We start from the raw sequence: 13,135 nt of genomic DNA on the forward strand, positions 1-13,135 counted from the left end.
ACCAGTCCATGACTGGTTTGGTGGAGTTAACAACACCAAGGTAGAGTGCAATGTCACATTTCCATACTGCTGGTAGGGACTTTCGGCCGACTGCCTACTTGAAATTTGTGTTTGTGGCAGTGATTTTGTGACAGTGTAGGTCTGTGTGGTGATGGTGGCCTCTGTAGCGATGGTGGCTTTCTACAGGGTCAACCTCGCCAGCGCTTCCATTCCTGCCGAGGAATATGTTAGCGGTAGGGTGACTGAAACGTGGGCAGCAGTGTCCTGTGGGCTAGCCATGAGCTGGGTGTAGTTTAGTGTAGTGAACACTTCTTGCCCTCACAGTGTTGGGGTAGAGGATCCGAACACGGGATAGCTGGTAGACGGGGGTCGCAGTTTTGGCCTGCTGTCCTCCACTGGGATGTAGCTCCCTGGTGCTGGCACTCTGCACCTGCACTCCTCCTCCCAAGGAGTCAGATAAACTGTGGATTCTGGTTGGAAAGGTAATAGACGTTGGGCATCTGCTGCCATGGGTTGTTGTCGATGTTGTAGAGGAATCAGTATACTTTGTTTTCTGAGATAACGTTCGGGGATGGGATCTTCTGACGGTGAGACTGTTGCTGTGTGTCTTTGCTCCTCTGCCGTGTCACAGTAGGTGTATTGCATCTGGCTCGAAAGATTCCTAAACAAAGATGGCATTCTGCTCAGGTGACCAACAGGTGACCAATGAGGTGACCTGTCACCTGACCCTACAAAGATGGCTGCAGAGCACATGGCTGCAGAGCACAGCCATCAGAGGACTCTCCACCAGTATGCGTTATTGACCAAAGAGTGTTGTCTGTAACTTTGATGCCTTATATTCACTGTTATTCTTATAGTTATGGTGTAAAAAGTATCCAGTTGTCATATTTGATTGAAAGTAAAGATGCCTTAATAGAAAGTAAAAGTGAAAGTCACCCAGTAAAATACTACTTAAGTAAAAGTATTTTGTTTTAAATATACTTAAGTATCAAAAGTAAATGTAATTGCAAAAATATATTTAAGCATGAAAAGTATAAATTATTTCAAATTGCTTATATTAAGCAAACCAGACTGCACAATTTTCTTCTTTAAAATTGTTTTATTTACGGATAGCCAGGGGCACACTCCAACCCTCACAATTTACAAACAACGCATGTTTGTTTAGTGAGTCCGTCAGATCAGAGGCAGTAGGGATGACCAGGGATGTCATCTTGATAAGTGTGTGAATTGGACCATTTTCCTGTCCTCCTAAGCATTCAAAATATAATGAGTACTTTTGGGTGTCAGGGAAAACGTATGGAGTAAAAAGTACATCATTTTCTTTAGGAATGTAGTAAAGTAAAAGTAAAAATGTTGAAAAACAAGTAGTACTTTAAAGTATTTTTACTTAAGTACTTTACACCATTGAGTTCAACTTACTAGCTTGATGTGTTATGTTTGGACTCATTAGCATTCATTGGTGGTCATTGGTGCTGATGATAAATGGTCAAGTGTTCATTGGATTCTTGTCCACCTCACTKTAACTGGAGCCGACTTGGTGGTTAGCATCCACCCACAACTTAGTCTTTAGTCTCAATACACTACATCTACTCTAGCCTGGTCTTATTGATGGCTCAATAATTTGTTTCTAATTAACTGTAACAAGTTAATAATATCCTCTTAAGGATCCCGTAGGATCAGTGTCCCTTTACTGGGACGGTTGTTGCTAACGTGTGCTAATGTGACTAAAATGACGTTGTAAGTAACAGCAAACTTTCCAGGACATAGACATGTCTTATATGGGTAGAAAGCTTACATTCTTGTTAATCTAACTGCACTGTCCAATTTACAGTAGCTATTACAGTGAAAAAACACCATGCTATTGTTTGAGGAGAGTYCACAACAACAAAACTTTTATCACGGCAACTGGTTTGAGCCACTCACCTCTGAAGGTAAATAATGTACTTACATTCAGTAATCTTGCTCTGATTTGTCATCCTGAGGGTCCCTGAGATAAAATGTAGCATAATTTTGTTTGATAAAATCAATTTTTATATTCAAATGTAGGAACTGGGTTCTACAGTTTGAACCCCTGCTGTATCTAATTCCCATGTCCATGCCTGGGATTTGTAGAAGGAAAGTTCTCTTTCAATGACAAAAACACTGTCTGTGGTTGTATCTGAAGAGGCAGGGCTTTCCCCAGGGAACCATCTCCCACCACGCTGCTGGATAAATGAATAAACTACACCATTAGCTCTCATCGCATAACATCAAAGGCCTAAGATGAAGTAGACTGTGACATAAGACTGTGTATGTGAGACATAGTGTCAAAAGTGATTTTCTACTACCTTCTACGAGGTCCGTGTGTGAGACTGTCAGGCTTGTTGCTAACTCTCTGACAGTGTGTGTGTGTGTGTGTGTGTATGTGTGCTTGTGTTGTGTGTAGTTGTGTTGTGTTGTGTGTGTGTAAATACAGTAGCGCTGAGCACAGTTGTGTAAATTGTTGCCACTGGTTTCCAGGCGCTTCGTTGACTGTGTGCTTGTGTGTGTTTGTTGATTCCGCATAGCTAGTGTGAGGAGCGTATGACCTATGTGTCCTAATTAGGTCATTGAAAACCGATCGGACTTTATACAATAGTAACCAGAGGTGTGACCAAGTCACTATTATTCGAGCCACAAGCAAGTCTCATGTCACAAGGTCTGAGTCTCAAGCCGAGTCCCAAGTAGAACGGGTCAAGCCTCGAGTCAAGTCAAAGTCGTGCATTCTAAGAGCAAGTTGAGTCACAAGGTTTTAAGTCAAGTCTCAAGTCAAGTTTAAAAAAAATCTATACATGCAACGACTTGAACTAAAAACCTTTGTATATTTATTGAGGCTACTAGGGGTTGCACAGCAGTCATAAGGGCATGAAAGGCAAGGCAGGTTGATGTGCTGAGAGTGTAGATTTATTTACAGGTCTGGTGATCCAATGGTGAAAGCGCCATATCTCTACAAAATATACAAGTAGGTTTACCAAATACACACGGGCAATATTCCAAAAGAATTAGCCTCTGTAACTGGCTTAACCTGTCCTATCTGAACAGACARAGGGAGAGGGCAAGGCTGTACAGCCTCCCCTTGAGAAACCACATTGAATCTGTCTAACAGGATCTCAAACAGGAACACCAATTGTACATAATATAAGCACTAGGTCCCCAGGACCATACAATTACCCTATTGGCAACTACAACCAATAAACTGGTTCTATAATGTAAAAGGCAATTTCCACATCCATTGTTACATTTGTCTTAAAACCAGATGTAATGATATTTCAACAACATGATTACATGGAAAAATCCTTTTCTCTTATTCAACATTCTGACTCCAAAGCGTGGAGCGAAGGCCATGTAGCCTATTTCTATGCACACTGAGGTGCGCGCGCTCCTATTACTCACAACAACAATGACAGAGACTTAGGACACAGACACACAGAATTCCAACATAACCCGGGAAATAGGAACAAAGGAAACCATACATTTAATGAAATAAACAGAACTTCTATCTCATGAGTCTTGTGAATGTTCATGTGCGCTATAAACATTGTGCCCACTCAGAGCAGTGTAAGAAATGGTTGGCTAACTGAAAATGTATCGTAGGCCTATCAAACATTAAGCAGAAATGTCTATGTGTTGCAAAAAAACGTTACGGGGGTGGAATGGTGAAATGCTAGCAATTATTGTATTATTATATGTTGGGGCTCCCAAGTGGCGCAGCGGTCTAGGGCACTGCATCTCAGTGCAAGAGGCGTCACTATAGTACCCGCTTCAAATCCAGGCTGTATCACATCCAGACCTGATTGGGAGTCCCATAGGGCGGCGCACAATTGGCCTAGCGTTGTCCGGGTTTGGCCGGTGTAGGCCGTCATTGTAATTAAGAATTTGTTCTTAACTGACTAGTTAACTGACTAGTTATATAAAGGCTAAAATAAAATAACAAATGTAATATAGATTTACCACATAGGGCCTATGCTTTTAAACATGTGAAAGCAGCAGCAAACATTTCAACAAGAGAAAAAAAGCACTCTCCACTGGCGTACGTTTGGAGAGCGAAGTAAACAATGAATATTCTTGATCACCAAACAATCTTTGGAGCTGCATATTTATTTATTACAGCAATCCTCTCTCCCTACAATTTGACGTTTGCACTGCACTCAATCCTATAACTGTACAGCAAATCAGCAATCTGTTCGCTAGCTCACCAGACCTGTGTTGATTGACAGTTTGCTGGTTCAATCAGAGTGCCGATTTCACTAGCCAATTTGTTGGAGTTTTTTTAATGTTACAAGGGCAATGCTCCGGCTACTGTCTCTGGCTGCGTGTGGAGTAATCCACGTAGACTGTTCCACAAAATGAGTGGCAAAACATTACAAACCTGGCCAGATATTTTCAAGTCATCAGTCTCAAGTCCAACTCAAGTCTCAAGTTATTTTATATCAAATCGAGTCTCAGGTCATCAAATTTGTCCACAAATTCTGATAATAACACAACTGAAACCATTCTAGTCTCTTGTATAAACAGTGCAGCACTCTAAAGATGACAGTAATTCAATAGGCACGGTGGGTCAGACTTTATCTGGGTAGTCCGGATAGTCCATCTGTAGATGCTGTAGAGCTGTTCATACTACTGTATCTGTTGATAAGCAACTGTTTGCTAGGGTTAAGTTTAGACTAAGGGTTAATAATGTTAGGGTTAGGACTAGGTTTAGGGTAAGGGTTAATTTTAGGGTAAGGGTTAAGGTTAGGGTTAAGGTTAGGTTTAGTAGATAGTTGAAATGTTACTGATAGTCTGTAGAGAATATACAGTTGGACTTTGTAAAATGTTTTACCGCATGGTGTATTAATCATGTTTTGTCAATAATTATGTAAATAATCCTCCTGCTGAGCTGGGTTAGTGGTGAGTAATTGGTATTTTGTGTATTATTTTGTATGTGTGTGTGTGGGAGAGCTGGTGTCACAGATAAGTCACACATATGATTCATAAAGGTTCATATTAGCAAAGTGAAGAGCTTGCAGACAAACAAGATAGTAGCTAGGAGGGAACAACGACCAGCTCACTGTAGTTCAAACAACACCATCTGTTAACCTACACAAACATGTGTGTCTCAGTCCTACCTGTGCCACAGCTACATGTGTCTGTTGCTGTTGTTGCTGTAGTTGTTGRTGTAGRAGCTGAATCTGGTGGTGGACTGACAGGGGAGCACTGTTGAGCAGAGTACCCGACGACGGCAGCAGCATCCTGGGGGACGCCAGCAACAGAGAGGCCTCCTCTGGAACCTGCCATGGAGGAGAGAAGGTTAATGATGATGGKTTGAGAGAGGGAGCCATCAATACAAGGAGAGAGAGGATGGAAGAGGTACGGAGGAGATGGAGATAGTGCCTTCTGAAAGTATTTCCACACTTTTRRCCACATTTTGTTGCGTTACAGGCTGAATTTAAAATGTTTGACTTTTTGTCACTGGCCTACACACAATACCCTATAGTGTCAAAGTGGAATTATGTTTTTCAACTTAACTACAAACGAAAAGCTTTAACCTTGAGTCAATAGGTATTCAACCCCTTTGTTATGGCAAGCCTAAATAAGTTCAGGAGTAAACATTTGCTTAACAAGTCACATAAGTTGKATGGACTCTGTGAGCAAAAATAGTGTTTAACATGATTTTTTTATGACTACCTCATCTCTGTATCCCACACATACAATTATCTGTAAGGTCCCTCAATCAAGCAATGAATTTCAATCACAGATTCAACCACAAAGAACAGTGAGGTTTTCCAATGCCTCGCAAATATGGGCACCTATTGGTAGCAGACATTGAATATCCCTTTGAGCATGGTGAAGTTATTAATTACACTTTGGATGGTGTATCAATACACCCAGTCACTACAAAGATACAGGCGTCCTTCCTAACTCAGTTGCCGGAGAGAAAGGTAACCACTCAGGGATTTCACTATGAGGCCAATGGTGACTTTACAGAGTTTAATAAGTGTGATAGGAGAAAACTGAGGATGGATCAACAGCATTATAATTAGTCCATAATATCCAGGCAAAAGAAGAAAACTTGGTTCAGTCTGCTTTCCACCAGACACTGGGAGATTAATTCCCTTTTCAGCAGGACAATAACCCAAAACACACTGCAGTTGCTTACCAAGAATACAGTGAATGTTCCTGAGTGGCCGAGTTACAGCTTTGACTTAAATCTGCTTGAAAATCTATGACATTACATGAAAATGGTTGTCTAGTAATGAATGATCAACAAACAATTTGACAGAGCTTAAAGAATTTTGAAAAGAATAATGGGCAAATATTGTCCAGATGTGCAAAGCACTTAGAGACTTTCCCAGAAAGACTCACAGCTGTAATCACTGCCAAATGTGATTTTAACATGTACTCAGGGCTGTGAATACTTACAGTATGTAAATTACATATTTCTGCATTTTATTGTCAATAAATTTGCTCAAATTTRAAAAAACATGCGTTCACTTTGTCATTATGTGGTATTGTGTGTAGATGGGCGAGAGAAAAAATATTGAATCCATTTCGAATTCAGGCTGTAACAAAACAAAATGTGAAATAGGTCAAGTGGTATGAATACTTTCTGAAGGCACTGTCGATAAATAGAAAGAAAGTCAGAGAGACATATTTATATATGTTCATATTCAATGTGTTCTTTGGCAGTGTGAGTGTACATTTCCCTAGCCTGGCTGAAGCGACCCATGTGATTCACAGCGCAGGGAGAGCTGTGACCACACTGGTCTGGAAAGGAGGCTGTTTGTTAATGCAATATTTGCTTAGAAATGGGTCAATGGGTTTGATTGGTTTTCTCAATTTAAAAATCCAACCGTTGTGAAGGAAAGGGCCGGGGAGCTGAGTGTGGCTGTGCGTGTGGGTGATTGAGTAAGAAAGACACAGAGGAGAGCCAACCAGTGTTCGCCAGACTAACATTTCCCCTGGTGATAAGGTGATAAGCAGAGCTTAAGGTAAAACAGAGGCATTGCTGAACAGGCCCTGAGAGAAAAAGAAGAGCCATGCTCGCTCATGCATCTACATGTCAGACAGACAACCAAATATGTTACTACCGGAATAGTAATCACACAATAATTAATTGAAAAAGAAGAACAATAGCAACTTGTATCTGTCAAAGGCCTGGAGGACTATATTGTTTTTCCTTGAATAGCTAAATCAATCTGTGTCGGAGAGAGAGAGAGAGTTGCATTTGTGTATGTGTGTGTGTCAGACAGAGATAATTGCATAGAATATGCATTTACTGAAGAATACAGAGAGAGAGATTACATTTTGATGGACCTATTAGAGCATCCTTGCTCAGGCCAGTTGGAGAGAAAACTGCTTCAGAAATCAAATCATATGTTGTTGGATGTTTCCAAAGTACTGTTTCATGACACAACCCACATTTCCATCCATAGTTTTTATGCGAGTAAAGTCATACCGTATAAAAAAAATCATGACAGCTGTGATGGAAACAGGAAGTTTCGGTACATTTTTCTAAATGCTGACAAAGAATTTGTTCATTCGACATGGTGGGATCTTTTTGTGTCGGTAAAATTACTCATGCGTGAAATGGCAGTGGAAATGCCTTTATGCTCAAATATTGATATAATAACCATCATATCGAAGTAAACTTGGAGTCACAAGATGATATGGTGTGTGGTCCTCCCACTATGACTTGGGAAAGCATGTGGTTTATTAGGCTACAGATAAAATAATMAACTTCACAGGGTGGTGAAAGTGTACAGTGATGAGCTTGATGCTCCTTTCCAATAAATGTCAAGGGTCTTATTCTGGTGACATGATCGATGTAGACTAGCCTACCCACACTGTATCTGGGAGCTGTTGGCTCACAGATATCCACAGCAAGTGATTTTTATCCACAGCAAGTGGATAAGAGGGAGTTCCATAAAGGTGAACATCTATCCCTCTCAGTCAAGCAGAACTTTGCGACGAGTCATGCTCCTCTGAGTCTGCAGGACAGATACAGTATCCACAGCAAGTCCGTTTGGTGGAAACACACCACTGGTGGGAAAATGCACACATTGTCCTCATGRGGATTTTTGAATACTATATTAACATGAAAATGTGTTGCCAATTGTATGGAAACCTAGCTACAGACAACACAAAGAATGAGTTACAGGTCCAAGCTAGACAATTTTACAATACATAACGTATGGATAGTCACCATTATTGAAAGGGGTTGGGTTAAATGCAGAAGACACACTTCAGTTGAATGCATTCAGTTGTACAACTGACCAGGTATCCCCCTTTCCTTTCTATTACACTGCACAGATTCACTCTCTGAACAAACAGTTCACTCAATCCACTAAGTTTGTTTCGAAGTCAGCAAATTACACCCCAAATCTATGTTCTGTCATCTGTCTTAGGTGCAGATACTGCAGCATCAACACTGGTGTCACACACACACACACACACACACACACACACACACACACACACACACACACACACACACACACACACACAGAGTTGATGAGTGATGGTGTGTCGCTGTCTGATCTACAGGTTAATCAGGACATTACCAGACAAGCTGTTTACTCTCAACTCTTGATGAACAGTGGAACTAGAACACTCTCTCTCTGTGTGTGTGTGTGCGTAGTGATTTCATCAAGTGTAGTACACTAGTAATGTGCGGGTCAGTTGTTTGTTTACCCAAACCCACGCAATTGCTAATAACCCATCAGCAACCGGCTGACTATATGTGATAAAGTGAAAATCTGAGGGCCTACCCCGACCCTAATCCACAAATAGGCCGATAGAAAATGCGCTGTACAGTCAGATGGCAGAACAATTTTTTGACAGGGAGAGCAGGATGKATTTTTTAAAGCCTAATTTAGATATGTTTCAGTTTAGAATTTCCAACATTTTGGTTGGCTATTTGTTAGTCAGCTTGTCTAAAATTAGATATATCCAATTTTATTTCTCACATGCGCCGAATACAACAGGTATAGACTTTACAGTGAAATGCTTACTTACGAGCCCTTTCCCAACAATGCAGAGTTAAAAGGAACAATTATAAAACATTTGCAAAATAAAAAATGGAAATAGTAACACAGTCAGTGTCCCGATTTCAGTTATGTTACCATTACATTTAACCCATCTGAACAGTAGGCTACAGTTTCCTTGACGTGCCATATTTGATGTCCCCGTCTTGTGACTCTCGAATTTGTATAGCGCCTCACAATTATCACACATAACTTAGCTGGCACTGCTATCATCTTCTTTTGCCACTTAACAAAATCTTTCCCAAACATTACTGTTCTGGCCCTCCCCTCTCTTTAAACTCGCCATTTTGCAGCTTTTATCTTATTGAATTGAAATCCGACATTGTGCTTTTTGCCTCAGTGGATCGACGTTAACTTTTTCTGCCCAAGTTTCCAAAAGCACTTGGCGATTGGCGTGTATTTGGCACGCATACAGACAGGCCCTGAAGCTTAGGCTTACACAGTAACGGCAGGTAAAAAATAATGAAATAAAAACCTCAATGTAGCCTATAGATATGAATTGCACACGAATAATACATGTATGGATTTTTAATGCATTGTTTTCTTTTAATTCAACCCGCTGGATTTTCAGATTTGAATTCAACCTGCCCGCCACCCACCTTTCATCCACACAATATTTCATGACCCTAAACCTGCCCGCTCCACGGAAATAACTGCAGGGATTGCGGGTTATTAGTCAACCCGCGCATCACTACAGTAAACATCTTTGTACTGTTTACTTTGGTAACTCTGGTTAAATAATTGTTTGCTTTACACATAATTTGTCAGAATAATTGTAATAGTGTGAAGATGAAAAGAATACCTTAGCCTCCAGCTGAAAGACTGACTGTTTTTATGTACTAAAGTACCTTTGCATAGAGAACTGTCACTGGTATAATGGCAATAGAATTGAAGAGGGAGTGAATATAATACATGTGCAACGGTTAGGGGCTCTGGGGAGGAAAGAGAGCGAGAGAGAGACACCTGTCAGTTTCCATAAAGGTGAACATCTATCCCTCTCAGTCAAGCAGAACTTTGCGACGAGTCATACTCCTCTGAGTCTGCAGGACAGATACAGCACGATGGGTAGTTGACAAGCTGCACTAACAAGAACACAGTAGAGGATATTCAAGACCTTTCTTGTCAGACATAGCACCTTTACTCCGTTCCTTTTTTCAGAAACAATCAGTGGAGTTTTCCTGTATATTTGAGAAAGCAGAATCATTGTTATTTATCATGGTATTTGGTATTTTGTTTTGGATCCCCATTAGCTGTTGCGGAAGCAGCAGCTACTCTTCCTGGAGTCCACACAAAACATGAAACATGACATAATACAGAACATTAATAGATAAGAACAGAACTACATAGATTTAAAAATGGCACACCTAGCCTACATATCCATACAAACAATTTTGAATTTTCAACACAATGTTTCTTATATAAAAAAGAAGTAATGCAGTCAGTCTCTCCTCATCTCTAAGGCAAGAGTGACTGGCATGCATAGTATTTATATTGGCCCTCTGATTACAATGAAGAGCAAGACGTGCCACTCTTTTCTGGGCCAACTAGGTCTTTTTTGCAGCACATTAATCAAGATAAGACTAAACTAGAGCTTACAGGACTTGCTTTATGGAGTGTGGTGTCAAAAAAAGCAGAGCATCTCTTTATTATGGACAGACCTCTCCCATCTTTACAACGATTTAATCTACAGTTGAAGTCGGAAGTTTACGTACACTTAGGTTGGAGTCATTAAATCTCGTTTTTCAACCACTCCACAAATGTCTTGTTAACAAACTATAGTTTTGGCAAGTCGTTTAGAACATCTACTTTGTGCATGACACAATTCATTTTTCCAACAATTTTTTACAGACAGATTATTTCACTTCTAATTCACTTTATCACAATTKCAGTGGGTCAGAAGTTTACATCAATTGACTGTGCATTTAAACAGCTTGGAAAATTCCAGAAAATTATGTCATGGCTTCAGAAGATTCTGATAGGCTAATTGACATAATTTGAGTCAATTGGAGGTGTACCTGTGGATGTATTTCAAGGCCTACCTTCAAACTCAGTGCCTCTTTGCTTGACATCATAGGAGAAATTTAAAGAAATCAGCCAAGACCRKTGAWAAAAAATTGTAGACCTCCACATGTCTGTTTCATCCTTGGTAGCAAATTCCAAATGCCCGAAGGTTACCCACGTTCATCTGTATAAACAATAGTATGCAAGTATAAACACATTGGGACCACGCAGCCGTCATACCGCTCCAGGAAGGAGATGCGTTCTGTCTCCCAGAGATGAATGTACTTTGGTGCGAAAAGTGCAAATCAATCCCAAGAACAACAGCAAAGGACCTTGTGAAGATGCTGGAGGAAACAGGTACAAAAGTATCTATATCCACAGTAAAAATGAGTCCTATATCGACATAACCTGAAAGGCCGCCCAGCAAGGAACAAGCCACTTCTCCAAAACCACCATAAAAAGGCCAGACTACGGTTTGCAACTCACATGGGGACAAAATACGTACTTTTTGGAGAAATGTCCTCTGGTCTGATGAAACAAAAATACAACTGTTTGGCCATAATGACCATTGTTATGTGTTAGAGGAAAAAGGGGAGGCTTGCAAGCCGAGGAACACCATCCCAACCGTGAAGAACGGAAGTGGCAGCATCATGTTGTGGGGGTGCTTTGCTGCAGGAGGGACTGGGGGCACTTCACAAAATAGATGCATCATGAGGATGAAAATTTGTGGATATATTGAAGCACATCTCAAGACATCAGCAGGAAGTTAAAGCTTGGTCGCAATGGGGTCTTCGCAAAATGAACAATGACTCCAAAGATACTTCCAAAGTTGTGGCAAAATGGCTTAAGGACAACAATGTCAAGGTATTGGAGTGGCCACAAAGCCCTGACCTCAATCCCATAGAAAATTTGTGGGCAGAACTGAAAACGTGTGTGCGAGCAAGGAGGCCTACAAACCTGACTCAGTTACACCAGCTCTGTCAGGAGGAATGGGCCAAAATTCAGCCAACTTATTGTGGGAAGCTTGTGGAAGGCTACCTGAAACTTTTGATCCAAGTAAAACAATTTAAAGACATTGCTACAAAATACTAATTGAGTGTKTGTAAACTTCTGACCCGCTCGGAAWGTGATGAAAGAAATAAAWGCTGAAATAAATAATTKTCTCTACTATTACTCTGACATTTCACATTCTTAAAATAAAGTGGTGATCCTAACTGACCTATGACAGGGAATGTTTACTAGYATTAAATATCAGGAATTGTGAAAAACTGAGTTTAAATGTATTTGGCTAAGGTGTATGTAAACTTCCGACTTTAACTGTATGTGTTTTGACCATGAAAGTTTACAATCGAAGGTAGCATCTAGGGCTGTGGCGGTTATAACATTTTATCAGCCGGTGATTTACCATTAATTAGCATAAACATGTTTATCATCTCCTGGCTTCCACAGCCACTCATGCAGACTTTTAGAACATCTACATTTTTAAAAAGTCTAATAAATCCATTTAATATAGCCTACACCATCACAATAAATACATTCTTTATTTCAGACAGGTCTAAAGTAATATGATATGAAGAAAATGTAGTCTATTTCAGAAGAACAGAATAGCCTACTCTGAGTTGTTAGGCCCTGATATGACTATGCCATATGGCTGTGCGCTACACTAGTTCATTTAGCAAACAAGATTTGCTTAGAATTCCATGGCTTAATTTTTTAAATGATTTTATAGTTTAAAGAATACAATTGAACATAGCTTAATTAATTAGAAAGAACATTTTCTCCAAACGATTTCAAAGGAAGTGCGCACATGCGGCTATTCTGTGTTGAACAAAGAAACTGGTCCTATATAATTATATTAGAGTTATTTATGCAACTTTAGTTGTGATACAAACGTTGGGCTATATGTTTTGATTGTTAATACATTCTAAGGCTGCATGATGGGACTCTAATGATGATTTGAAAAAAGTCACAAGCTGCACACACTTCATCAGTCTCTCATTCACAATTTGACAAGCACTTGATAATGTTCTCACCAGGCTGCATCCACCTTGTGTGGCCGCAATGCCCCCTAAGCAATCCATGACTTTTGC

General features: G+C 40.2%; 1 protein-coding gene across 1 annotated transcript in view; it reads right to left on the reverse strand.

Annotated features, from left to right (window-relative positions):
• LOC111972342 (carboxyl-terminal PDZ ligand of neuronal nitric oxide synthase protein-like) overlaps window positions 1-13,135 on the reverse strand; it is a 260,880-nt gene that overhangs the window by 25,312 nt on the left and 222,433 nt on the right. The window contains exon 8 of the mRNA XM_023999365.2: window positions 5,127-5,288. Coding sequence (XP_023855133.1) covers window positions 5,127-5,288 — 162 coding nt within the window. The remainder of the gene's footprint in view (window positions 1-5,126; window positions 5,289-13,135) is intronic.

The sequence above is a fragment of the Salvelinus sp. IW2-2015 genome, linkage group LG13, assembly GCF_002910315.2.
Source record: "Salvelinus sp. IW2-2015 linkage group LG13, ASM291031v2, whole genome shotgun sequence".
Classification (NCBI taxonomy): Eukaryota; Metazoa; Chordata; class Actinopteri; order Salmoniformes; family Salmonidae; genus Salvelinus; species Salvelinus sp. IW2-2015.